Source organism: Pimephales promelas, chromosome 4 (assembly GCF_988280905.1).
Source record: "Pimephales promelas chromosome 4, fPimPro1.hap1.1, whole genome shotgun sequence".
Lineage (NCBI taxonomy): Eukaryota > Metazoa > Chordata > Actinopteri > Cypriniformes > Leuciscidae > Pimephales > Pimephales promelas.
Window position 1 is genome coordinate 2,882,813 of NC_142772.1, and position 27,190 is coordinate 2,910,002.

Sequence of the window (27,190 nt, forward strand, 5' to 3'; positions counted from 1 at the left end):
AAAATGTAATCATAATTAAGATATTCAAAGCAAAAGTCGAAATTGAGACTTATGCCAATCATAATTATGAAGTACTCTCATGAGAAATAAGTCTAAACTAAATCATAGTTATGAAAAGTTGAAAATTTGATCAAATGTCAATGATGAAAGTCGTAATTATGAGAAAAAAGGTCAAAATGAAAGTCATAATTGAGAAGTTGAAATTGAGTCATATTATAACAAAGTCAAAAATTGTGACATTTTTCCATAATTATGTGATAAAACAAAAGTGTAAAGTCAAAATTATCAAAATTGAGATACTACTGGAAATCACACTTATGGGATAAAAAAATATTTCATAATTTTGACTTCCATACAAATCCTTTTTGGGTTTGAGCATATACAATTTCCATGAAAAGACTTAATATGTATAGTTAATTTAATAATCTAATGCTTGTCGATGAACTAGTCATTTTTGGAGTTGATTGAATTTTTATGTGAGCTATTCTTTCAACAAAAGATGCCGTGCACGTGTAATACCTGTTTTCCACACCAGCTGAAACAGATCTGTTTATCCAAAGAGATGATTGAGGGACTTTGTTGGGTTTGACACGCACTATTTTATAGCCTAGCATTTGTCTGAGAGTGTGGAGAGCCGCTCTTTGTGCCGAAGCTGAAGAATGCGTCTGGGGTTTTGGATCTCTGAACTTCATCGCCTGCCACATCACTTGTGGTAAACAAAGCAGACAAGATGGTAATCAAATTAAGCCCTTGACTGGACCAGAGCCTCAAGACCTCACAGTTACTCATCTAAGATGTGTCATTTATATTCACTTACTCTTAATTTAGTGAAGAGGGAGTTTCTGAATGCTATTAACGTTTGTTTGTGTGCCATATATATAGTTGAAGTCGGAAGCTATCACTTCTTTCACTTCAAATTTTTTTTATTGGTAAACGTACCATTTGACATTCATGACGATCATAAATCTTTCAAATAAGAAAACGTTCTTTGAAAAGGCCCTTTAAAGGAGTATATCTGACTCTGTAAGCCATGAAAATAACACAAGACGTAGACTAAGCAGTTGAAAAGCAGCATGCTCCTTCTGAGATCTGAGAATGGTGGAAACAGAACGATACTTCCTGACCAGATGTGAAAAGTATCAGGATGTCGGCAAGACTGCTTTCCTACAAATTACAGGGATCTGCACAGAAACGCTGTTACCTTAAAAGAGCATTAGCCCTCTCTCATTACAGCTGGAGTGTGTGGCTGACGTGTGGATGTGAATCTCTCAAGTGTTATCAGTCAGATCAGCATTTTGACATGTCGCAGACAGTCTTCGCTTTTGTCACGGTATAAAAATGTCTCGTGTCTCTGGTTTAGATTTGGAAACTTTCGATAACAGCTGCACGGGTTTAATGAAAGAAAAATGACAGGTTTTCTATTATTATTATTATTATTATTATTATTATTAATTATTTATTCCAGACCCTTAGGTCCATATCACAAAGTAAAAGAATAACATACAAACATACGTCAAACATGCTTCCAGAACCTGGAGGAATACCTTACTTTAAAAAAGAACTTTTGCTGACGATTTACATTTACATAAATTTCAGAAATGTAGGTTTTTGATGAAAACATTCCATGATTTTCTCCATATAATGGACTTCAATGGGGTCCAAACGGTTCAAGGTCGAAATGAAAGTTTCAGTGCAGCTTCAAAGGGCTTGAAACGACACCAGACGATGAATAAGGGTCTTATCTAGTGAAACGATCGCTCATTTTAAAAATAAATTTAAAAAATAAAGTTTTATAAGCACAAATGTTCGTCTTGCTCTGTTTTGTAATGCGCGTTCGTGACTCTCCTGTTAGAACTCGTTCATCAAAATGAACGAATACAACGTACATTTTGCACTGAAACTCTCATTTGGACCTTGAACCGTTTGGACCCCATTGAAGTCCATTATATGGAATGTTTTCATCCAAAAACATAATTTCTTTTCGACTGAAGAAAGAAAGACATGGACATCTTGGATGACATGGGGGTGAGTAAATGATCAGCAAACGTTTTTTTTTAATAGTGAACAATTTATTTAATAGAGGATCATTTAAGACCATTATGATTGTATAAAGTAGCCCATTTTAGTTATATCTCCAAATTTGAGCTGCTACATGCGAAGTTGTCAAATATTAAGCTGATAAGGTTTGACGCTTATGTCACTTCCTGTGCACACCATGTATTCTCTGTCTGGATGTCTCCGTCCTTGTTCCCCCAAACAGCCTTTGCCCTGAGTGTGCATATACTCAGGAAATGTGAAAGGAAATGTCCTATCTCCACCCAGCATGCACAGCTCATTACAATAACCATCTGGCATTCCTTTGGTTTCGTTCTGTTCGTTTTGTCTGTGCCTGGCTGCATATATTTGCTTATATGTGGAGAATATAGAGGAGTGAACTAGTATACGTGCTAATGTACACCTGAAAGTATGCAGTATTCATACATTCAGTATGCATGTAATGCCCACGAGTCTACAATGATATCTGATCGTTGCATTCCTGATTCCATTCCTGCATATTTTTTAAAAACTAACAAGAAATGTTTACATTTTGTGACACGTTTTTCTCAATGCACAACTTACTGTACATCTTACGGTTGTATACTTGCCTGTAAATGTTAGAAATTAACATGTATTTACTTTTCCCAATAAGAGATTATCCTGACAGCAAGCGAATCTAGGTTTGCGTCAGTTAGGCGGAACGATTAGCGTTAGAAGCGCAATAATTAAAAACTTAAGCTAAAATATTTAGCAATATTGATCCTCTTTTTTTGTTTTTGTTTTAAAGGAGTGGTTCACTTTTAATGAAAACTTTTGCTGATAATTTACTCACCCCCGTGTCATTCAAGATGTCCATGTTTTTCTTTCTTCAGTCGAAAAGAAATTCAGTTTTGTGATGAAAACATTCCAGGATTTTTCTCCACATAATGGACTTCAATGGGGTCCAAACGGTTCAAGGTCCAAATGAGAGTTTCATTGCAGCTTCAAAGGGCTTTAAACGACACCAGACGATGAATAATATTCAAATGACTCGAATATTTCGAGTTGGCTCATTCAACGAATGAAATGAACAAAATGACTCGAAAAATTATTTGTTCAGTTGCCACTAAAACTCTAATTTGGACCTTGAACCGTTGGACCCCTTTGAAATCACTATATAGAGAAAAATCCTGTAATGTTTTCATTAAAAACCTTAATCGAAAAGAAAAAAATATTAAAAGAAAAGTCGAGAAGAAATTAAGGTTTTTAATGAAAACTGTACAGGATATTTCTCCACACAATGGACTTCAATGGGAACCAAACGGTTCAAGGTCCAAATGAGAGTTTCATTGCAGCTTCAAATGGCTTTAAACGACACCAGACGATGAATAATATTCAAACGACTCGAATATTTCGAGTTGGCTCATTCAACGAACGAAATGACTCGAAAAAAGATTTGTTCATTTGCCACCAAAACTCTCATTTGGACCTTGAACCATTGGACCCCATTGAAGTCACTATAGAGAAAAATCCTGGAATGTTTTCATTAAAAACCTTAATCGGAAAGAAAAAAATATTAAAAGGAAAGTCGAAAAGAAATTAAGGTTTTTAATGAAAACTGTACAGGATTTTTCTCCACACAATGGACTTCAATGGGAACCAAACGGTTCAAGGTCCAAATGAGAGTGTCATTGCAGCTTCAAAGGGCTTTAAATGACACCAGACGATGAATAATATTCAAACGACTCGAATATTTCGAGTTGGCTCATTCAACAAACGAAATGACTCGAAAAAAGATTTGTTCATTTGCCACTAAAACTCTCATTTGGACCTTGAACCATTGGACCCCATTGAAGTCACTATAGAGAAAAATCCTGGAATGTTTTCATTAAAAACCTTAATCGAAAAGCAAAAAAATATTAAAAGGAAAGTCGAAAAGAAATTAAGGTTTTTAATGAAAACTGTACAGGGTTTTTCTCCACACAATGGACTTAAATGGGAACCAAACGGTTCAAGGTCCAAATGAGAGTTCCATTGCAGCTTCTAAGGGCTTTAAACGACACCAGACAATGAATAACATTCAAATGACTCGAATATTTCGAGTTGGCTCATTCAACGAACGAAATGAACAAAATGACTCGAAAAAAGATTTGTTCATTTGCCACTAAAACTCTAATTTGGACCTTGAACCGTTGGACCCCATTGAAGTCACTATAGAGAAAAATCCTGGAATGTTTTCATTAAAAACCTTAATCGAAAAGAAAAAAAGATTAAAAGGAAAATCGAAAAGAAATTAAGGTTTTTAATGAAAACTGTACATGATGTTTCTCCACATAATGGACTTCAATGGGGTCCAACGGTCAGTCAAATGTCAGTTTCAGTGCAGCTTCAAGGTCTCGACACGATCCCAGCCGAGGAATAAGGGGATCATCTAGACAAACTCATTTTCTAAAAAGAAAAAAGTCTATAATTTTTAACCAAAAACACTCATCCACGACTTCACGCATTATATAATCACGTTGAAAGGTCACGCGTGACATAGGCGGAAATACCGACCCAGTGTTTACAAAGCATACATGACTTTCTCTTTTTAGTCCACTTAAACTGCTCCTGTTTATGCATCTGTCTCTTCTGCTGTAGGCTCGAACCCCGACATGGTTTTAGTACTAGATCCTTTGGTCAGAGAGAAAGTCTCTTGCCCTTTGACCCAACGGATTCAATGTGAACATGGCTCGCCCTCATCAGAAGTCAGTCCTTCATACCGGGAGCGCTGCGACTCCGGAGAGTCGAGTGACAGCCACAGCTCTCATCAGAGAACGAGACTGAACTCCAGCGCTTCGGATCGCAGTCATGAATCCCTGTCTTCTGCCGAAGATCGTCTGAGGAGCCGAACATCACGGCCAGAAGAAGTGAGAGCGAGTGCGTCTTCGTCTGGCGTGATTTCAGAGGCTCCTCGGTTGAATCGAGAGCTGAAGAATCTTGACAATGGCGTGGAGACGACAACAAGTTCACAAGAATTCACTGTGAACACAAGCAGTAAAAGACCTGAAGAAGTCGCGGCACAGAAGGTGAGTAGAAGTGAAAGTGTCTGATGGGAACTCTTGCCCTGTTTGTTCCACCAGGAGGTACTATTTGTCTCTGTTTGAGTTTTATCTTCTGTACGGTGAAAAAAATATTGGGTAACACTTTATTTTAGTGTCCTTGTTACGTATGTTATATGTTACTATAGTAATAGTAACTATAAATGATGCATAATTACATGCAACTAACCCTGAACCAAATCCTAGTAAGTAAGGCAAGTAACCCATTGGATTAAACATGACATTTTAAAGTAGAAAAACTGAAATAGTGTTACCCAACTTAAGTCTGAAGAATCATTTTTTTTACAGTAGTGTCCAGTTAGTGTAATCCATCTAGCACTTGCTCATAACAGTGTCATCACATTCAATTTCAGATGTGATTGAGAATCACTAACCATCACTATTACTATTGCTCACTTTTAGGGTTACTGGAGTTTTAGCATTCATGTGCAACAGACACATTACCTCGTATTCTGTTGCTTGTTTATAGAGTGTGTTGTGCTATTACAATTTAATAAAACAAGCAAAAAAAATTCTCATACTTGCATTGATATGAGCCATATCTAGAGACCAGATTACGGATTCTACCAAGTAATATGCTTCATGCAATCAACTGTTTGGGATAGTAAAAAAGAAGTCTCTTTTGCTCATTTATTTGATTAAAAATACAGCAAAACAGTAATATTGTGAAAAAGTATTACAGTTTTCTTTTTGAACATATAGAGAAATGTAATGTGTTCCTGTGTCTTCAGCATCACATGATCCTTTTTGACATTTGCTGCTTGATACTTTTATTGATTTTAATCAATGTTGAAAACTATTGTTTTTACTGCTTATTTTCGTTTTACACTCCAAAAAATAATCTGTTGAACCAACTTAATTAAATTAAGGAAAGGTTTTCCACGAAATTGAATTACATTTTTCCAACAAATTCAAATTAGTTTGAAATAATTTGTTGTAATCTTGTTGGATGAATTTAAATTAATTTAGTCATTCCTACTACATAAAGTTTTGTCAGGTTAACTAGATTTAGTTTTTGTCCTGCCTAAATTCACCAACATTATAACTTTTTAGTTATTTTGACGGTCACTTCTAATGATAGACACTTCTAGTGTTCAATTGACATTACTCCATTTTTTACATACTTGTGCAGGACTGCGAGTGAGGTTTACCACAGCCTGAGGTGTATAGTATAATATTGAGTCTGAACACAATACTGACCTAAACACTTGCAGTCACCAAATTCAAAAACATTACAGAAAGTACTCTAAGTTTCTAACATAAAACACTAACATTAACAAACAACATCTTTACGTTTACTAAAAAACACATAAAATAACATTTTTTCCATAAAGTCCCTTGCAAAGCATGCTGGGAACTACAGATCCACTGCCCAGTTAGATGTCAACAATAATGATTCATGTAGATTTCACACAAATGAATTAGGTTGATTGAACACAATTAAATTAAGGTGTGACAATATTTAACAATCATGTTACTTTTGCTTATTTTAATTAATTATTTTAACTAGAGGCCAAAATTAATTTTTTGAGTGACATCCAAATGAAAAATATTCATGTAGACTCAATTAAAAAAAAATTGGTAAACCAAATTTTTAAAAGATTACATTGATTACATTTAATGAAATTAAACTGGAATCATTTCTATGAAGGATTGTGTCGTATATGCTCATTTTAATGAATGAAATTGAACAAAGAGCTAAAATCATTTTTTTTGAGTATATAATGTGCCAAGTTTCATGTTACGCCACAAAGTTGATTTTGAATGAATTTTCTTTCAGGTTACATCAGGTCGAGACGATCTCTTGACTTCTCTTTCTAACGGGAAGGATACAGGTGAGCAGGTCTTCATGCCCTCATAAAAACACACTGCAGCTGAAGGTTACCTACTTATAGATTTAGCCTGTGTCTTAAAATAAGTTCGTAATTACTTTTATTATTTATAATTACACTTTTTCTATTCAAATCCAACTTACGCTGAGTTTCGGTTCATTTATGAGACGAGCTCCAGTTCACACGCCGGTGCCTCCGTGTCGTGATTTATCTCTGCTAGCGTATATTTACTACTTATTTATTAAATCCAGGTAATTGGTTGATGGAAACATTGATTAAAATTAAGATACAATTAATATAAAGTGAAATTCACTTTACAGAAAGGCTTTGTGCTTTCTGTTTGAGGTCTCTGTGAAAGTTTTAGTGCCGCTTCCAGAGAACTGTCACGTCCGTAACATGTTTTTTTTTCTCATAAATGCGAACACGAAAAATAAAATAAAATGAATATTTTATGTTCTGGGGAGAAACAAACCCTTCTTCATTCAGTAGTAGGCCTATTACTTTTGGTTTGTGCTGTGTAATTCACAGAATTAGGTAGCGTACTAAAACTATATTTTGCATAAAACTTAAAGATGTTTTGTGTCACGTCCGTAACGCATGTGTATTTCCCTCATATTAAATATAACATGCATGTGTTGACTTTTATTTATCTAATGTCTGGACTCCTTTATTAAGGGAGTATTGATGTATAAACAGTAGGGCTGTCAAACGATTAATCGTGATTAATCGCATCCAAAATAAAAGTTTGTGTTTACAATATATGGGTGCACTGTGTATAATTATTTTATATATATAAATACACACACACACACACACACACACATAAAAAGCATGTATATATTTAAGAAATATTTTCATGTATATCCTGTATATAGATTTATATATTATATAAAAATCTAAATATTTTATATATAAATAATATTTTTTTCTTAAATGTATATGCATGTGTGTGTATTTATATATATAAAATAATTATACACAGTGCCCCCACATATATTATGTAAACACAAACTTTTATTTTGGATGCGATTAATCGTTTGACAGCCCTAATAAACAGAATTTACAATAAATTGGTTTTAAATGCATTTTCTGAGAATTTATATTTCAAGTTTTGACTGCAAATGTCACGTCCATAACGCTGAAATTACCCAATTTTAATTTATCTTCAACTACATGGTTTTGTGGTGTAGGTCTACGTATTTTATAATGTTAACTTCAAATAATAGTAATAGTAATTTAAAGATCGGGATGGGAAGGATAACTCTGTGAGTTGGAAGGGGTGTGTCTGCCTGGTACACAGGTTTGTGGATCTGAGTGTTGTGATTTCGTTTTTATATCGCATATCGTTACACCCATATTAAAATAGCTTTTAAAATACCCAAACTGGCAAATATTAAAGCGGTTTAAAACATCTCCTCTTAAAACTCTATTGGTCTCGACTATTTATTAAATAAAGTTAAAGGAATATGACTTGAAAAAAAATTTCAGTCATAAGAATTTTTTTCACTTTGATCCTTGTACCTGGCAGTATAGTTGCCCAGCAACAAGTTGATGTCCTTCTGCTTTTGTTTAAAGTATTGAGATGTCATCCTCTCACAGTCAGTGGCCCGTATCCCAAGATCTTTACTCTTCCTTATGACCTAATAGGGCCAATAGCACACTCTCAGTCTTAGGGGCCCGGTCCGGTGTAATGCTTTAATCAGACTTTCCTGTCTCCTCCCCCCTTCTGAAGAAAGCAAAACATCCTGCATGACCCGAGGGGATGAACAATCCCAAATGAGATGACATTAATAACCTTAGAATCACAATTGTTTTTTCTTGGCACAATGAATTTAAATGGATGGCAAGTGAAGACTTCTGATTAAAGGGATGGTTAACCTAAAATGAAAAATCTGTCAAGTACTGTCAGGCATGTTTGAGCACGTTAATCAGTGTTTATATGACAAAAAGCCTAAATTAAATCTGTTCATTATATTAAGCGATTATGTCTCTTCTGAAGACTTCAATTAAACTGCTATATATATATACAGTATATATATATATATATATATATATATATATATTATGTTTTTAAATGAAGTCTCTTCTGCTCACCAAGGCTGCTTTATTTGATGAAAAATGACAAACAGTAATATTGACTATTTAAAATGACAGTTTTCTATTTTAATATATTTTAAAATGTAATTTGAAAGCTGAATTTTCAACATCATTACTGTTGCTGATTACACATCAGTTTCAGTGTCACATGATCCTTGAGAAATCATTCTAATATGCTGATTTTATGCTCAAAAAACATAAATTATTATTTTCAATGTTGAAAACAGTCGTGTACCATTTTTTTCCCCCAAATTCTATGATGAATAGAAAGTTTAAAAGAACAGCATTTATTTAAAATATAATCTTTTCTAACATTATAAATGTCTTTGCTGTAACTTTTGATCAATTTAACTCATCCTTGATGAATAAAAGTATTTTCTTTAATTCTTTCCCCCAAAAATAAAAAATAAATTCTTACTGACCCCAAATTTTTGAATGGTAGTGATTAATGTTACAAAAGCTTTCCATTTCAGATCAATTCTGTTCTTTTGAACTTTCTATTCATCAAAGAATCCTGAAATAAAAATGTAAAAAACTGTTTTCAACATGGATAATAATCATAAATGTTTCTTGAGCTTCATATTAGAGTGATTTCTGTATCATGTGACACTGAAGACTGGAGTAATGATGCTGTAAATTCAGCTTTGATGACAGGAATAAATTACACTTCACTACATATTCACATAGAAAACCGCTGTTTTAAATTGTTATAATATTTCACAATATTACTGTTTTTTTTAATCAAATAATTGCAGCCTTTTGACCGGTAGTGTGTGTTTATATATATATATATATATATATATGTATATGTGTATATGTATATGTATATGTATATATATATATATTACTTTTTGAAAAGTAAATACTTTTTAAAACGTCAAGTTTTAGTTGCATGTTTACATTAAAAATATCTTCATTTTGTTTCGAAGAAGAACGAAAGGCTGGAGTAATTGATGACAGAATTTACATTTTTAGTTGAACTAGCCCTTTTATTGTCTCACTTCCTTCCTGGCTTCTGCCAAGGGAAAAAACGCATTGTCACATGTGGCTCCTCTAGAGTTTCAGTAGAGTTCTCAAGGAGGTCTGATCATATTTGCCATGAAGCCAACGTCTACAATCAGGCGTCAAAGATTTAAAAATTTACATTTCTCATCAAATTCAAATGATCTGAGATCTGTTATCCATGTGGCCCTCAAACCGTATTCACTTTATAGCCCTTAATCCTGTAATTGTGGACTCAGGTGTGATCCTAATTTGTATTTATTATAAATGTTATATCACTGTCTTCGATAAAGTTTTGTTTATCCATTTATGGTGTTTTTTTTTATTTTGGGGGTATTTTTGAATTTATTTACTTCAAAAAGTACCATATTTTCTATGTAAATTATGCTTATTTTTATGTTTTATTTTTTAACTACATTAAAATATCATTCCAATAAGTTCTTAGAGCTAAAACCTAAAGATGAAGTGACTTTGCTGTCACCTGGTGTCTTATTTTGGCTTATATTAGAATGCTCTAAATTACAGTTTTTCCCATTCATTTCTATGGGTGCCCATTTTTGACCCAAATACAAGATTAAGGAGTTTTTTTTTTCACCCACTTAACATTGTAGAACTGAGTCTTAAAGACTCAAAAATACTTTTTTTTTTTTTGAAATTGTGTGTTCAGGAGGCAAATTTAGGAAAAGTAGCCAAGTCTTGTACCGCTCAGATCGAGGGAAGTATTTTTTAAAAATAAATCTACTATTTTGCCCACATTTGTCCAGAATACGGTTTTAGGGTTAAATGTTGTAGCTCTTGCTGTCAACTTCTTGGAAAACCTTTTCAGATTTTAAAAACTTTAAAAATCTTTAATTTAGATATATGATTCTGCATGACCCTAATCTACATCCCTGAATACCTAAACTTAACGGCTACCTTACTAGCTCATAATAAACAGTTAATAGTGAGGATTGGACCCTAATCTAAGGTGTGACCAAACAATGAATTCTTAGTTTCCGTGTACTTACTATGTTGATGTTGTATTGCGAAACACTTGCAATGCTATTGAGGTGGGATACGGTTAGGGACATATATGGTGGTATGGGTTGGTTAAGGTTAAGCTGATGATAATGACTATACATTTGGACTATACATTTATATCAGGATAATTTAGATCGGTCGCATGCCCTGTGTATCATCACCTGAAGGGAACTACATGCACGTATTTTCTAAATACAAAAACATGCTTGTACACAATAAGTACATTTTATCAAATTATTAATTTTTAGTACATAGTTGTTGGACCTAATTTTTGTTCTTTCTTTCCAGATTTTAAAAACAAAGCCTCATACTCGGGTCCCTTCATTCGTGCAAACTCTGTTCGTGACCGAATGCGCAAGTTTGCAGAACCTGTTACGAATATACCTAGAAGTGGCCACAGTTCCTCTCACACTACAAACACAGTGTCTGCAGAGAGATCCCGGGACACGCTGTCCTGCTCTTCCTCCATCCCGGAGAATGGGAGGAATGCCTCTGAGAATATGCTAGCCCAGCCCAAGCTTTCCTCCAACCAATCACACGCCGCAGTGGGCGGCTCACAGGGTCGCACTGAAAATGTCAGGCGTGCGTGTGGCGGTTCAAAAGAATTGCAGACTCCTGAGGGAGAAGCGTCTTCAGGGATCCACGATACCTGGGGTGAACCCGAGTCCAACATGAAGACCTTCCTCAGCATTGAGATCAAAGATGGCCGAAACCCAACTTCACATTCTTCATTGTCATCGTCCTCTACAGCTGGAAACATGCCTCCTCGAATCATCACATCTGCTGCTCCAAAGAAAACAGGTAAGCAAATGATTCGTAAAGCACAATTATGAGTTTTGGGGTCCAAAACAATAGTGGGTGAATTGACGGATTTGAATAAACTAAAAAAATAGTAATTATACATTGATTTGAATATATCTCACTTTGGTAAAAAAAAAAAACAAAAAAAAACAACAACTTCAAAATGGGTAAATTTGGTTAGGTGTCGTTTGAAATTTAGCAATTCCAATTAATTCTGCTTATCGATGTCCAATTTTGATTCCAATATGGTAAAGATATCAAACTTATTCATTCTGTCTTTTTGCGAAACATTCTGTTATACCATGAAAATAAAATAACTAACTTCTAAACTAGACTTACTAACAGTGGTGGAGGAAGTACTGAATCTCAGTACTTAAGTAAAAGTACAAATAACCAGATAAATATTTACTTTAGTAAAAGTAGAAGTAACACAATGACAACCATACTTAAGTAAAAAGTACCTGATTTTAAATGTACTTTAAGTATTAAAAGTAAAAGTACTTGCATAACAATTGATTGATTCTCTTAATGACTATTTTCTAATGATTAATAAAACATTTAATTCTAACTCATTCAACCTAATACTCCTATAATGATGTTCAATAATGATGGGAAAAGCTGAAACAAGCTTGCAATTAGGCAATAAACCATGCTTATCCTTATGTTAATAACTATGTTTGGCAGTAAACACAATTAATTAATGGTGTAATTCTGAACCTCTTGGCTTGCCATAATCCTAACCAAACGTATATCACACAGGGTGTGTTTCCTATGCACGTAAAAACACATTTTGGCGTATAAATTGCACGATAAACACACTGCGTGCGAGACGCATTTAGTTGATGTATCTATGGCAACCAAACGTCACTGGTGAGACAAACGTGCAACGAACGGACGGGCAGGCGAAAAACTGATCAGAAAATGTAATGAAAATATAACAGAAGTTGTAGAAATGTAGTGGAGTAAAAAGTATAATAATTGCTGATTAATGTAACGAAGTAAAAGTAAAAAGTATACACTATTTATTCTACTTAAGTAAAGTAAAGATACGTGAAAAATATACTTAAGTAAAGTAACGAAGTATTTGTACTTCGTTACATTCCACCACTGCTTACTAATATCAATTTCAAACACTATTATAGACAAGTATACAGTCAGTAATACAATCAGAACAAATTAGCACCAATAAATACAACTGAATTAAGTTCAGAAATTTTAATGAAATGTAAAATAACACTGTATAGATTTTTTTTTTCTCAACTGCTTACGTTCAGACAGAAAACTCAGTATTTTCGGGCGCATGAGAAGCTGCTTTCTGTGTGCATGCTGGATGTGCCCTGCACAAAAAACACTGCGAGTGTTCTTGTTGACCATCTTCTTGACCATGAAAGCTTTAAAATCACATTAAAATGTGCACACAGGAATTGATAAGCAGAATTGAAATCTTAATTTTATAAATATCCCCAACCCGATGGGTAAATCTGTAAAAGTACATCTAATTGAAAAAATATGCACTACTGTTCAAAACATTTTTTTGAATAATATTTGAAGAATTTGTTTTAAGCAAGGATGCATTAAATTCAAAATAAATCTGTTCGTTTGAACTTTATATTAATCAAAGAATAAAAAGTTACGTTTTCCACAAAAATATGAAGCAGCACAACTGTTTTCAACATTGATAATAATCAGAAATGTTTCTTGACCTGCACATCATATTAGAGTGATTTCTGAAGGATCATCATGTGACACTGAAGACTGGAGTAATGATGCTGAAAACTCAGCTTTGATCACAGGAATAAATTACATTCAATTAGAAAACAGTTCTTTTAAATTGTAAAATATTTCACAATATTACCGTTTGTGCTCTATTTGTGATCAAATAAATGCAGCCTTGATGAGCAGAAAATACTTATTTTCAAAACAATCTTGCATACAAACTTTTTAATAATACATAAATGTATACTTTAATTGAATTTAAAGGTGTACTATCATATTCAATCATATACATTCTCTCATTGAAATGGCACCTCTCACAAAATATTTAGACCCACCATGATTTGTCCCCTCAAATTCTTGTTTAGGTGGCTTAACTCTAACTTTTCTTGTAGCAGTGACTTAAATTTCCTTTAGCAGTCAATTTAGGAGTTAGGTTCTGAAATCAGCAGTGCCGAATATGTCATAATGAATCTTACAGGGTTGTCACAGTACCAACATTTCAGTAGTCTCTACCAATGCCAGTAATGCCATTTTACGGCTCTCTGTACCAGTTTTGGTACCAGATCGAAAAACGTTTGAATTACAGGGAGACTTCACCTCTGGAAAGGGTCATTTATGTAGAACTTAGAAAAAATATGAAATTATGTTTGAATTTGGAGCTTTCTCGACTGAGAAAAGCCAGAAAATGTATTTTTGGCTGATGTGGATGAAAGACAACAACTCCCAGAATGCACTGCCCTAGGAGGCCACGCCTACCGGTAACAGAGCGCAGTAGTTAAGCAACAAGTCTAGGCTACTAGTGAGTCTCCGTGATGAGTCTGCCCGAAAATGTGTTTCCAGATCGGCCGAAATGTCCGGGATTCGGCGTTTGCGTTCTACAGTCGCCGTTCATCATGTTTACTGTGGCGAGCGGGACGAGTGAGGGCCGCGGGAGAACGGCGCGTGATCACTGATGAGCGAATTTTCTTAGCAATGTTAAAACGCACATCAACCGATCACTTGTTTAGCGTTCATGTAAACACTACATTCAGATTCACCAATCGGAACGAATTCAGTTAGATTGAAACAAAAGCTGTGCATGTAAACAATGAATGGCGACGGCAGAAAGCAAAAGCTGAATCCCGGACATCGACGGCCGGACATGTCCGGGAAAAAGAGGACGGTAACCCCGACTACTCAGCCTGCTAGCTTAGCTTCCAAACAAAGATGGCCGACACTATGTGTTCATTCTGTGAGTTGAGGACATGCGGGACAGACCCGACTACTGACTGTCTTTTTGATGCAAAATGACGATTTTTGCGTCATCGGAGGATTTTTTCAAGAATACATATCTCTCGTCTCAAGGGGAATATGAGGGTGGAAAGCACTGTAATTCGAAAATACTACAGGTTTCCTACTAATACAAAGCTTAATGCTAAATCCTGAAGTATCCCTAAATGTCCCATTTTTGTCTCGTCCATTGATTGTCACTGCCAATCATCACAGTTTCCAATTCAATCGTGCATTTTAAATACAATTGTCAATCCAGAAACTTTGCAGTGTACTGAGCAGGATGAAAAACTAAACTTGCATTCATAATGTAAATGGGTAATGTCAATCTCTTAAGTGGAAAACTATACCTTGACTTGTATCTTTAGATCAGTGTTTTCAAACTGCTGCGCGTACTAAAGCAGATCGTTTCAGACATACAAAAAAATGTCAAATATTCAAAATAAAGCTAGTCCTAAGAAAGTTTTGAACCCTATTGGTTATTGTGTAATCTCTTGTGATGTGTCGATTAGCATATTGCTACTAGAGAGTTAAAATAAGTAATTTAGTCGTATTGCTAATCATAATGGTCCTGTTGAGAACTGCTGAAGTGTTACCATGAACTGGATTTGTCTTTATTTTCACATGGATTGAAGTGGATCTGAAGAGTTCAGATGCAAAAGCCTCTAAATGCCATTTGAAATTTTCTTCTTTAATGATGATTTTTATCAAACTTGTATATTTAAGTTCAGTAATTTCACTTAAATAAGCCATTTAAGTGAAATCACTGAACTTAAATATACAAGCTTGATAAAAATGATCATTCTAGAAGAAAATTTCAAATGGCTTTTGCATCTGAACTCTTCATCTCTTTATGCACTGAAAGTGGGCCATGTGTGCAATATTAATTTCACTGTTTTGAGTTTTTAACTTGAACTGCATAATGTGAAGCTGTTTTCAGACTTTACAAAATATGATACAAATGATATTTCTAACAAATCATGATTTAGCAAATTTGCATGAAAATAAAAAGGGGAAACAATCTAAAGAGATTTAAATACATTAATTTGTAAAGCATCTAATTCACTGGATTATCCAAAAGTTGATATTACCACATGATTATTTTGTATGCTTGCTGGATCCAGCTATATCTTGGACTGTTACACCATAGATATTCCATATATACCATCACAATGATATAAAATAACCCGTTATATGTGTGCCTAAGGACCCCTTTCATATAATCATAATTCATGTTGCAGTTCACCCTCTTTCTCCTGCCTGATGCATAAACACAATCACTTTTCTTCTCATTTTATCATATCTCTGTCTGTCTGTCTCTTCTCAGTATCATCAACAGACCTTATTTGTCATAGTGCGACAGCTCTGTCAGATCTTCCTTTTTTGGAAGTGCTTTGCTCATCCTTGCCTCTGAAAGGTCTCGCAGGCCGTGCAAATGTACTTGAAAGCCTCAGGATGTTTAATGCTATAGACCTGCAGTAAAAGAGTGTTTACCGTCATCTCCTCACTGAACCGCATATTGTGTAATCTTTCGCTAACTAATGGAAGACACCGTAAACCGAGCAGACAGCTTTATTTAAGAACAATGTCCACTCTTTGATTTCATCAGCGGTGTTTATTTTCATCAGCGGTTTTTATTGGGAATTTATTGACGAAAAACAGACCTCTTGGGTTAAAACATGACGGTTTCAATGAACAGTATCAAGTTCTGATGGAAAAAAACAACAACACTGAGACTTTTTGAACATGCGTATTGTACAAACACACATTCAAAAGTTTGGGTTTGAGACCATTGTTTATAAAATGTTTTAGAAATAAATAACTAAAAGCTGTGTTTATTTGATTACTCCAGTCTTCAGTGTCACATGATCCTTCAGAAATCACTCTAATATGCAACGATTAATCACAATTATTCGCGATTAATTGCATTCAAAACAAAAGTTTGTGTTTACATAATATATCTGTGTAGACTGCGTATATTTATTTTTTTATATAAACATTTACACACATGCATATATATATTTAAGAAAATGTGTTAATATATAAAACATTAATACTAATACTTAATATAAATCATGTACAAATATATATCAAGTATATACATGCAAAAATTTCTTAAATATTTCTTATTAAATATAAAATACTTAAATATTTTTTACAATTTCTTAAATATAAAATGTGTGTATATTTATATACACAAAATAATTATACACAGTTTGTGTTTACATAATATATGTATGTGTATAATTATTTTGTATATATAAATACACACACATTTTATATTTAAGAAATTGTAAAAAATATTTAAGTATTTAATATTTATATTTAAGAAATATTTAAGAAATTTTTGCATGTATATACTTGATATATATTTGTACATGATTTATATTAAATATAAATATTTTATATATTGCTAACACATTTTTCTTACATATATATATGCATGTGTACATGTTTATATTAAAAATAAATATATATTATATAAACACAAACTTTTATTTTGGATACAATTAATCACGATTAATCGTTGCCCGGTCCTAATGCATTCTAATATTTTAATGCCATGCAATACAGGTCCTTCTCAAAAAATTAGCATATTGTGATAAAATTCATTATTTTCCATAATGTAATGATAAAAATTAAACTTTCATATATTTTAGATTCATTGCACACCAACTGAAATATTTCAGGTCTTTTATTGTTTTAATACTGATGATTTTGGCATACAGCTCATGAAAACCCAATTCAAATTCAAATACAATTTTCTTTCCTAAGTTGATGATTGAACATTACCATTGTTTTTACCAATAGTTGTATTTTGCTTTTGTTTTTTATATTTTTTGGTAAAGTCTTTGTAATTTTGAGAGATTTGTTTTTTTCTTTTGAAGCTATAGCTGAAATAAAAGAAGTGTCATATTGCACAAAATTGGATTCCAATTCAAATACAATTTCCTTTCCTAAGTTGATGATTGGACATTGCCATTATTTTTCCCAATAGTTGAATTTAGCCTTTTGTTTTAATATTTTTGGTTTTCATTTGAATTTTTGTTAATGTCTTTGCAGTTTTGAGAGATTTTTTTTTTTTCCTTTTGAAGCTAGCTGAAATAAAATAAGTGTCAGGATTTTTGTTGTTTTATTTCAAGTAACAAAACCGTTTCCATGATTCAAGTGTCCTTACATCCCATGCCGAACATAGCCAGAGAACGGAGAGGGCGCTGAGCAATGTTTACATTAGCAGTAATGTGGCAATGCTAATTTATGAGCCCTATGTGGTGCCATTGTGGCAGCTTACATAACAGACTACTCTGACCGAAGCTCTATTTAACATCTAAACAGTGCTGTGTAAATATTTCTTGGGGTGGCATGATGTTTTTAAACCGTACACCATCATTAGACATTCTTAAGCAGCTCAGTCTCCTCTAAATCTTGTAACCGTCTTCACTGTTCTCATTTTGCTGTTTTCCCTTGTTCTCTCAGAGCTGACTCTTGGTTTAAGAGCGTCACCGTTCAAAGTTACCAGCTCAAGTCTCTCATCTGGATCCTCTGTTAAGGTATTTAACATAAAACAAAACTGTATTTGCATGCACTCTCCATTTGTGCAAAGGTCCACTTTTAATATTAGTCAGCATTTTAATATGAATTATCCATCTTCTCTCTTTTTTTCGCTGCTGGCCTTTACATAAACGTCATCTTTGCACATTAAATGAGTGACAGTGCTTTGCTGTGCTCACATAGAAATGATTTCTAGTGTAGTGTTTCTATAGGATCTGATTTGTTTGAATTACGCTCAGTCTCATTGTAAATTTGACACTTTACATCGTCTCATCACTCACTAATGAAACATTGACGAGCGTAAATAATTCACAAAAAACTTCTGAAAGGAAGCGCCTCCAGGACCAAAGATGTTGTTTCCTTTGTGGGAAAGAAACCCTACATGCACACTTTCACATAATTAAGTTGGCATAAAATCATAATTTCAAATGTATATATTAGGGCTGTCAAACGATTAATCGCATACAAAATAAAAGTTTGTGTTTACATAATATATGTGGGTGCACTGTGTATAATTATTTTGTATATATAAATACACACACATGCATGTATATTTAAGAAAAATTTTTTATTTATATATAAAATATCTATATTTATATATAATATAAATCTGTATACAGTATTTACATGATAATATTTCTTAAATATATACAAGCATGCATGTGTATTTAAATATATATACAAAATAATTATACACAGTGCACCCACATATATTATGTAAACACAAACTTTTATTTTGGATGCGATTAATCGCGATTAATCGTGTGACAGCCCTAATATATATACATAAATGCATGCTTGTCAATCTAAAAATTTAAATAATGGCACATTTTTGTATTTAATTGCACCTAACATTAAAGGTTTTCATTTATTTCGAACTGTGAATGAAGGCCTACAGTATATCACTGAGAGCAGTACTGATACGGATAATGTCTCTATTAAATGGATTTCCCCCCTCAAATTTAACCATTATAGCCATTCATGCATGCATTATAGTAAGCTATCAATTTTAATTTTAATTTGTTGACTTAAAACAATATATTCACTGTAATAAATGTCATATATAGCGGTGCCTTTAATATAACAGGGTTCAACACTAAGGGTTTTTTCTGCTTGCCCAGATGAGTCAGCTCGGGTATATCCCTGCCCTGCCAAAATGCACAAAACGTATTGTTTTCATTGTTTTTGACCCCTGTAACCTTGTAAACAGTGCTTTACACTGCACAGTTATGAATTAAATATACATTAATCCTCATTAAAGCTACAAAAATGATTCAGTCAAGAGCAGTGAGTGATTTTCTCTGTCTTTTGTTCTTTGATTAACATTAATAACAGACAGCAGGGTATATTAGGCTGCTGTCACTTTAAGATCAGATGCTCATGATGTGGAGTTGACGGCATCCCGTTTTCTCACAACTCTGTTCATTTAACACTTTTAAACTCATTTAAGACTTGAATGAATGATAGCATGATCTTATACTGAGGCACATCCAAAGGATGACAGACAAGTTGCCAGATCTCCCTTGAAAAATAAGGCCAAAACAAGAGACTAGCCTCACCAGAATAAGACCTAATACGGGACTGTATTCTTTAAAAAAGCATAACTGTGCTTATAAAACTGTGAGACATAAAAAACCGTGCTTATAAAAGTCAGACAAGGCAACAGTGAAAGAGAGCATGCTCTGTAAAAAGCACGAACAAAACACAGCACCTCTGTCAACAGTGGTTTACTTTAAATTGTCTGACACAATACGTCTCAAATCGCTGAGATAACTTTAGTCAAGAAGCACTGACGCCAAACAAGCTGAACTGTCAGCATTGGTGTTTGTAGTTCGCCGCTGCAAGATGCCAAAATGTTTAATTTGATATTTGACGTCATAGCAAATTTAGGAGCGACTCATATTTAGTACGCTCAAAAATGTGGTTTGCGTGTGTATGTGCGTGTGCAGAACCGCTTAAAGGGCTTACATCTGCAAATTTGTGACCAATTAAGGATATAACAGCCCTTGTGTGTTCAGACACTTAATTGCATGTTAAAATGCATCATTGTTTAATTTATATTAAATGCACTTAGCTGAATTTTGGAGAGTTTTTGACGCACTTAAAGGGTTAGTTCACCCAAAAATGAAAATTATGTCATTAACACCATTGTAAATGTGTGTACGGTATACTGTCCTTGTCCAGAAAGTTAATAAAGACATCATCAAAGTAGTCCATTGTTAGTTACAATGTTTTGAAGCGTCGAAAATACATTTTGGTCCAAAAATATCAAAAACTATGACTTTGTTCAGCATTGTATTGTGTGGTTTTCTACTGAATTTACTAACTAAAATATACTTGATCATTTTTATTTAAACTTGTAATGCAATGCATTTGAGGTTGCAATTGAATATATTAACTTTAAATGTAATATTGAATAACACACTAGTAAAAGTTCTAATTAATTATATACAGGGCCGTTGAATGCTTCATTCTGATTGGTTGATGATTATTCTAAGGTGTGCAATTATTTTCAGGGAAGTAGTTCTTGAGTTAATTAGTTCCTTAATACATGGCCAAATAATTTTAAAAGTTATTTAAAAGATCTACAGCAGTAAAGTAGTTTCACGACTGAAAAGCTGCATGACATTTCTCAGAAACGCACAGTTGAGAATCGCACAGACTCGAGTAATTTACACACGCACAAGCAATCTCTCTAATAACTTGATTAGTCGGCATATCAATGGCTCAAGCCTCCGTTACTAACTCTAAAATGACATTTTGGAATAAGCAATCAAGGCTTGGAATGAGATTCGTAATAAATTACTCCTACATACCATGTTTTAAGGACAAAAACTTGACAGTTGTCTTTAAATAAAACACTGGTTGTTACCATATCTTAACACATTGTTCAGATAAATGAACTGCGGGACGTTGAATCATTAGAAAAATAATGCAACGGCCCATCATCAGTTATCCCATACATAATTTACGTTGGTCAACACATGACAATAAAGTGTTAGCCGGTAATAAGCAGACTAGTCCTTACTAATACTCTCATTAGAGTTAGTTGATTTGTTCAATAGTTGCAAAGTTACTTATAGTTATTAGAATGTCTAAAAGTGGACTATTGAAATACCTGGCATTTTATTTAATTAGTATTTTATTATCTGCAAATTCAGTTTTTTTTAAATATACGTTTAAATAAGATTTGAATCAGTCCACGTTCAATATAATTAAAGAAGTAATTCTTCTTTAAAAACTTTTGCTGATAATTTACTCGCCCCCATGTCATCCAAGATGTCCATGTCTTTCTTTCTTCAGTCGAAAAGAAATTAATGTTTTTGATGAAAACATTCCAGGATTTTCTCCATATAATGGACTTCAATGGGGTCCAAACGGTTCAAGGTTCAAAAGACACTTTCAGTACAAACAGCAAACTGTTCAAAGGGCTTTAAACGATTCTAGACGATGAATAAGGGTCTTATCAAGTGAAACGATCGCTCATTTAATAAATAAATAACAAAGTTTAAGTTTTATAAGCTCAAATGCTCGCCTTGCTCTGTTCTGTGATGAGTGTTCGTGGCTCTCCTGTTCGAACTCGTTCATCAAAATGAACAAATCTGTTTCCGAGTAAATTCGTTCGTTGAATGAACCGTTGAGATTCGTTCATTTTGATAAACAAGTTCGAACTGGAGAGTCACAAATGCGCGTCACAGAACAGAGCAAGGCGAGCATTTGAGCTTATAAAACTTAAACTTTGTTATTTATTTATTAAATGAGCGATCGTTTCGTTAGATAAGACCCTTATTCGTCGTCTGAAATCGTTTAAAGCCCTTTGAACAGTTTGCAGTTTGCACTGAAAGTGTCTTTTGGACCTTGAACCGTTTGGTTCCCATTGAAGTCCATTATATGGAGAAAAATCCTGGAATGTTTTTATCAAAAACCTTAATTTATTTTCGACTGAAGAAAGAAAGACATGGACATCTTGGATGACAAAATGAATAAATTATCAGCAAAAGTTTTTTCAAAAGTGAACTAGCACAGGGAGGAAAATATGTTCAGATGCGCTTAATTAAAGGTAAAATAATTGTAGTACATACAAACTAGTAAAAAAGTTGATTTTTTTTTTTTTTTGCTGGTAATTCCCTTTGCCCCTCTAGTCTAACGCATGTGGGGCAGTGTGGTAATCTCGTTAAAGGATAAGCACTAACGGTTCATTAGCAGGTTGTCGAGGCTTTTCCACACAAATGAGGGATTAATGTCTCTGTGTGAACGCGACAGAAGACAGAGAAAGCCTTGAGGGAAAACACAGACAGCAGGGATCATGATTTGACGCCAAACTTCGATACGACAAACTAGTGCAGAGGTAAATATGGGTTTGATTTGAGGAGTAGAATGTGATTGTGGTGTTGTGTACTAGCAAATATTCACCTCAACAGGATTTGGTTGAGCTTTATTACAAGTACAATGACAGACAAATGTCTAGCACTGTTGAAGTTAACAACTGATCGTTACGGATGCATTTGGGTGGTCGTAAAATGGATATGGTTTCCCCTTTGCTTCTCTGTTCCTTTTAAAGCAATTTCCTCGACGGTGATTTGAGGTGCAGGTTGTTCTTCGACGTCGGTCAAACCTTTTAACACTGACGCAAGGTTTGGAGACGCTTGATGTAAAGACCAAAAAGGGGTGGTATATGGAAATCACCTAAAACTGTCCCAAACAGACTGAAGTTTTCAGTGTGAAAGCAAAAATGTCACTCGAGCTGACAGAATCACAGCTGATCAATATGTGGAGGAGATTTTGGGTCAGTGACGGTGTGTGTGTGTGTCTGTGGCGAACACCAAAATTTCTTCTTTTTACATGATTATTCTTTAAATTGTGAGTTTTATTAGGCCTTTCAACATTACAGGGATACTTCACCTCTGGAAAGGGTCATTTATGTGGAAGAAATGTGAAATTATTTTTGAATTTGGAGTTTTCTAGACTGAGAAAAGCCAGAAGATGTATTTTTGGCTTATGTGGATGAAAGACAACAACTCCCAGAATGCACTTGCTTCGCTGCCCTAGGAGGCCACGCCTACCGGTAACAGAGCGCAGTAGTTAAACAACAAGTCTAGGCTACTAGTGAGTCTCCATGATGAGTCTGCCCGAAAATGTGTTTCCAGATCGCCCAAAATGTCCGGGATTCGGCGTTTGCGTTCTACAGTCGCCGTTCATCATGTTTACTGTGGCGAGCGGGACGAGTGAGGGCCGCGGGAGAACGGCGCGAGGCGATTAGCGGACACCTGTGAGACGCACCGGTCTCGTATCTCTCACGAATTTTCTTAGCAATGTTAAAACGCACATCAACCGATCACATGTTTAGCGTTCATGTAAACACTAGATTCAGATTCACCAATCGGAACGAATTCGGTTAGATTGAAACAAAAGCTGTGCATGTAAACAATGAATGCCGACTGCAGAAAGCAAAAGCTGAATCCCGGACATCGACGGCCGGACATGTCCGTGAAAAAGAGGACGGTAACCCCGACTACTCAGCCTGCTAGCTTAGCTTCCAAACAAAGATGGCCGACACTATGTGTTCATTCTGTGAGTGAGATCGCCCTCTATGGGCGGGTTGAGGACATGCGGGACAGACCCGACTACTGACTGTAGTCTTTAGCCTATGGACAAAAAAACCTCCGATGACGGTTTTTCCATGATCGGAGGCAAAAAATACATAAATCTCTCGCCTCAGGGGGATATGAGGGTGGAAAGCACGCTAATTCGAAAATACTACAGGTTTCCTACTACTACAAAGCTCAATGCTAAATCTTGAAGTATCCCTTTAATAAAACATTTAACGTTATCTGGCCGATTTCACAAAGCTATTTTAGTTTATAGCGTTAGACAAGACTAAAATTTGCTCATAGCTCAAATTTGCTCATTTTTCACAAAAATAAAGACTTAAAAAAATCAGATGCAGTCCGGCTAGGCTATGATTTTTGCGTCATCGGAGGATTTTTTCCAGACAAAAAATACATAAATCTCTCGTCTCAGGGGGATATGAGGGTGGAAAGCATTGTAATTCGAAAATACTACAGGTTTCCTACTACTACAAAGCTTAATGCTAAATCCTGAAGTGTCCCTTAATTGTAGCTAGACTAGCCCATCTTTGTGTTATTCAGCTACTTTTTATAGTTCATGTACTTAGTGACACCAGTGATATGTCTGGACAGTTATTTTTTTAGGTGTATGCATTTGTAGGAGAGAATTTAAATGAATCATGCAACACGTCGTCCATTGTATTAGTTAACTTTTATTCAAGAGTAAAATAAAATTAATATATACATCACCCTAGTATTTGTAGAATAGAATAACGCCATTCATTGATGCCATGTTCAGTGCTAGTGAACACACATAGTTTGTGTAATTCGTGTTGCTAACCACAGTCCCACTGACTATTTCTGGATATCCACCACCACACAATGCCAACCTGTACTTTTCACTGCCCTTTCTTAGAAGGAAAAAGTAACTTTTTTAATTTCATACGTTGGTGTCTGTAAGGAAAACAAGACTTTCCCCAGGAAATACTGCATGGCCATCTCTTCCGGCTTTGCATGCCTAAATTCTTCACAAGGTTTGTTTTGTTGGCACTGTTTTACTGCTTGCGGTGGTATATTTAGATGCTCTGTTTTAAACTATGCAAGATATTTTTAGTTGCGTGGCTGTCAGTGAGTCGCAGCAGAGCGCCCGAATGAGACTGAACTGATTGGAATAGCTGTCTGAGCCTCAAATATATCTGACACGCTCATGCAGTTTAGTGATCTCTCACCTGGGTCAACAAGTTCAGGGGTGGTTTTGGCCTTTCAAAGTTCCCCAATGACAGCTAAAGCAATGTGCTACATTAAATCGATCAGGGGGGTGATGGCGCAGTGGATGAGACACATGCCTTTGGTGTGAGAGACCCGGGTTCGAACCCACTGTGAGACACCAATGTGTCCCTAACCCCTAGTTGCTCCAATTGTAAGTCGCTTTGGATAAAAGCGTCAGCTAAATGAATAAATGTAAATATAAATCAAGGCCAAAAATCTGAAATGTGATTGCTTTCAACTAATTGCTTGTATAATTGTTTTTTATTTAATGTACAGTCGTGACAGATTTCCCACGTCAGCATTAAGTCTGTTCTTTAAATGATCATACAGATGCTTCCAATTATCTCATCAAAATGGTCATTTTAGAAAACCCAAAGTTTTTTTCATGTTTTATGGTATCATGTACCTTGTTGGGACAACGTGTCCAGCAAAAAGAAGAGGCTACTGTACACATAAATGTTGTATAATGTTTCAGTCCTATGATAAAGCAACCTTAAAGATGGTGTGAAAGAAAATGCACTTAATTTTTTAACAATCGACTTGAACGCTCATTCAGATCAGCTTTTATCCAGTCAACAACCAATGACAGCCTTACTTTTAAAAAAAATCTATATTAATCATAGATGTGTCACACTGACAATACAAAAAATATCTGTTGCTACTTTATTTCATTTTAACTTTAAAACCTGTCGCTCAGCTGGTAAAGTATAACACTAACAATACCGAGGTCATCATTAAAGGAGTAGTTCACTTTAAAAAAAACTTTTGCTGATAATTTACTCCGATGTCCATGTCTTTCTTTCTTCAGTCGAAAAGAAATTAAGGTTTTTGATGAAAACATTCCAGGATTTTTCTGCATATAATGGACTTCAATGGGAACCAAACGGTTCAAGGTTCAAATGAGAGTTTCAGTGCAAACTGTTCAAAGGACTTTAAACGATTCCAGACGATGAATAAGGGTCTTATCAAGCGAAACCATCGCTCATTTAATAAATAAATAACAAAGTTTAAGTTTTATAAGCACAAATGGTCGCCTTGCTCTGTTCTGTGATGCGCGTTCGTGACTCTCCTGTTCGAACTCGTTCATCAAAATGAATGAATCTTTTCCAGATTCAACTCATTCATTTCATTCGTTGAATGAACCAAATGGCACAAAAAAAGATTCGTTCGAACAGGAGAGTCACGAACGTGCATCACAGAACAGAGCAAGACGAGCATTTGAGCTTATAAAACTTAAACTTTGTTATTTATTTATTAAATGAGCGATCGTTTCGCTTTAAGACCCTTATTCATCGTCTGGAATCGTTTAAAGCCCTTTGAACAGTTTGTAGTTTGCACTGAAACTGTCTTTTGGACCTTGAACCGTTTGGTTCCCATTGAAGTCCATTATATGGAGAAAATCCTGCAATGTTTTCATCAAAAACCTTAATTTCTTTTCGACTGAAGAAAGAAAGACATGGACATCGGAGTAAATTATCATCAAAAGTTTTTTTAAAAGTGAACTACTCCTTTAAGTATCATATTTCAATGGAAACATATTTCTACTGTAGAAGTTAGGATCGAGGATAAATTAAAATTCACAGCATTTCAAAACAACTTCTCACATATTTGACGGTTGGATCATTGACGGTTGGTTAACCTCATTATGCGACTACGAATTAATTTACGGAGAGTTTGCGATCTACTAACTACGTTCTGCCTTAAGAACAAATGGTGCAATTGAGTTACTTACAAACTGGCTTGCAGTACTAGGACTGTGCATTTGAACTTCCAAACGGCTGGTGCAACCCTACCCTGATGATGTAGTACCTCTTTTACTAAGATTTAAGGTTTATCAGACATCTTAACAAAAAAGCTAATAAAGCGTTTGTGCTCTGGACTTGCAGCAGCGTGCATGCGGTGACATTGTTCAGCGTTGCCCTGCACTTTGTTCTCAGCTAGTGAAAGG

The 27,190-nt window shown here is 34.7% G+C and overlaps 1 protein-coding gene across 6 annotated transcripts in view; it reads left to right on the top strand.

Moving 5' to 3' along the window:
- Positions 1–27,190, top strand: part of smtnb (smoothelin b) — an 82,443-nt gene that overhangs the window by 29,169 nt on the left and 26,084 nt on the right. For all 6 annotated transcript variants that reach the window (XM_039662123.2, XM_039662121.2, XM_039662124.2 and 3 more), the window contains 4 exons: positions 4,657–5,084; positions 6,898–6,952; positions 11,357–11,869; positions 18,332–18,405. In XM_039662123.2, the coding sequence (XP_039518057.2) occupies positions 4,657–5,084; positions 6,898–6,952; positions 11,357–11,869; positions 18,332–18,405 (1,070 nt within the window). The remainder of the gene's footprint in view (positions 1–4,656; positions 5,085–6,897; positions 6,953–11,356; positions 11,870–18,331; positions 18,406–27,190) is intronic.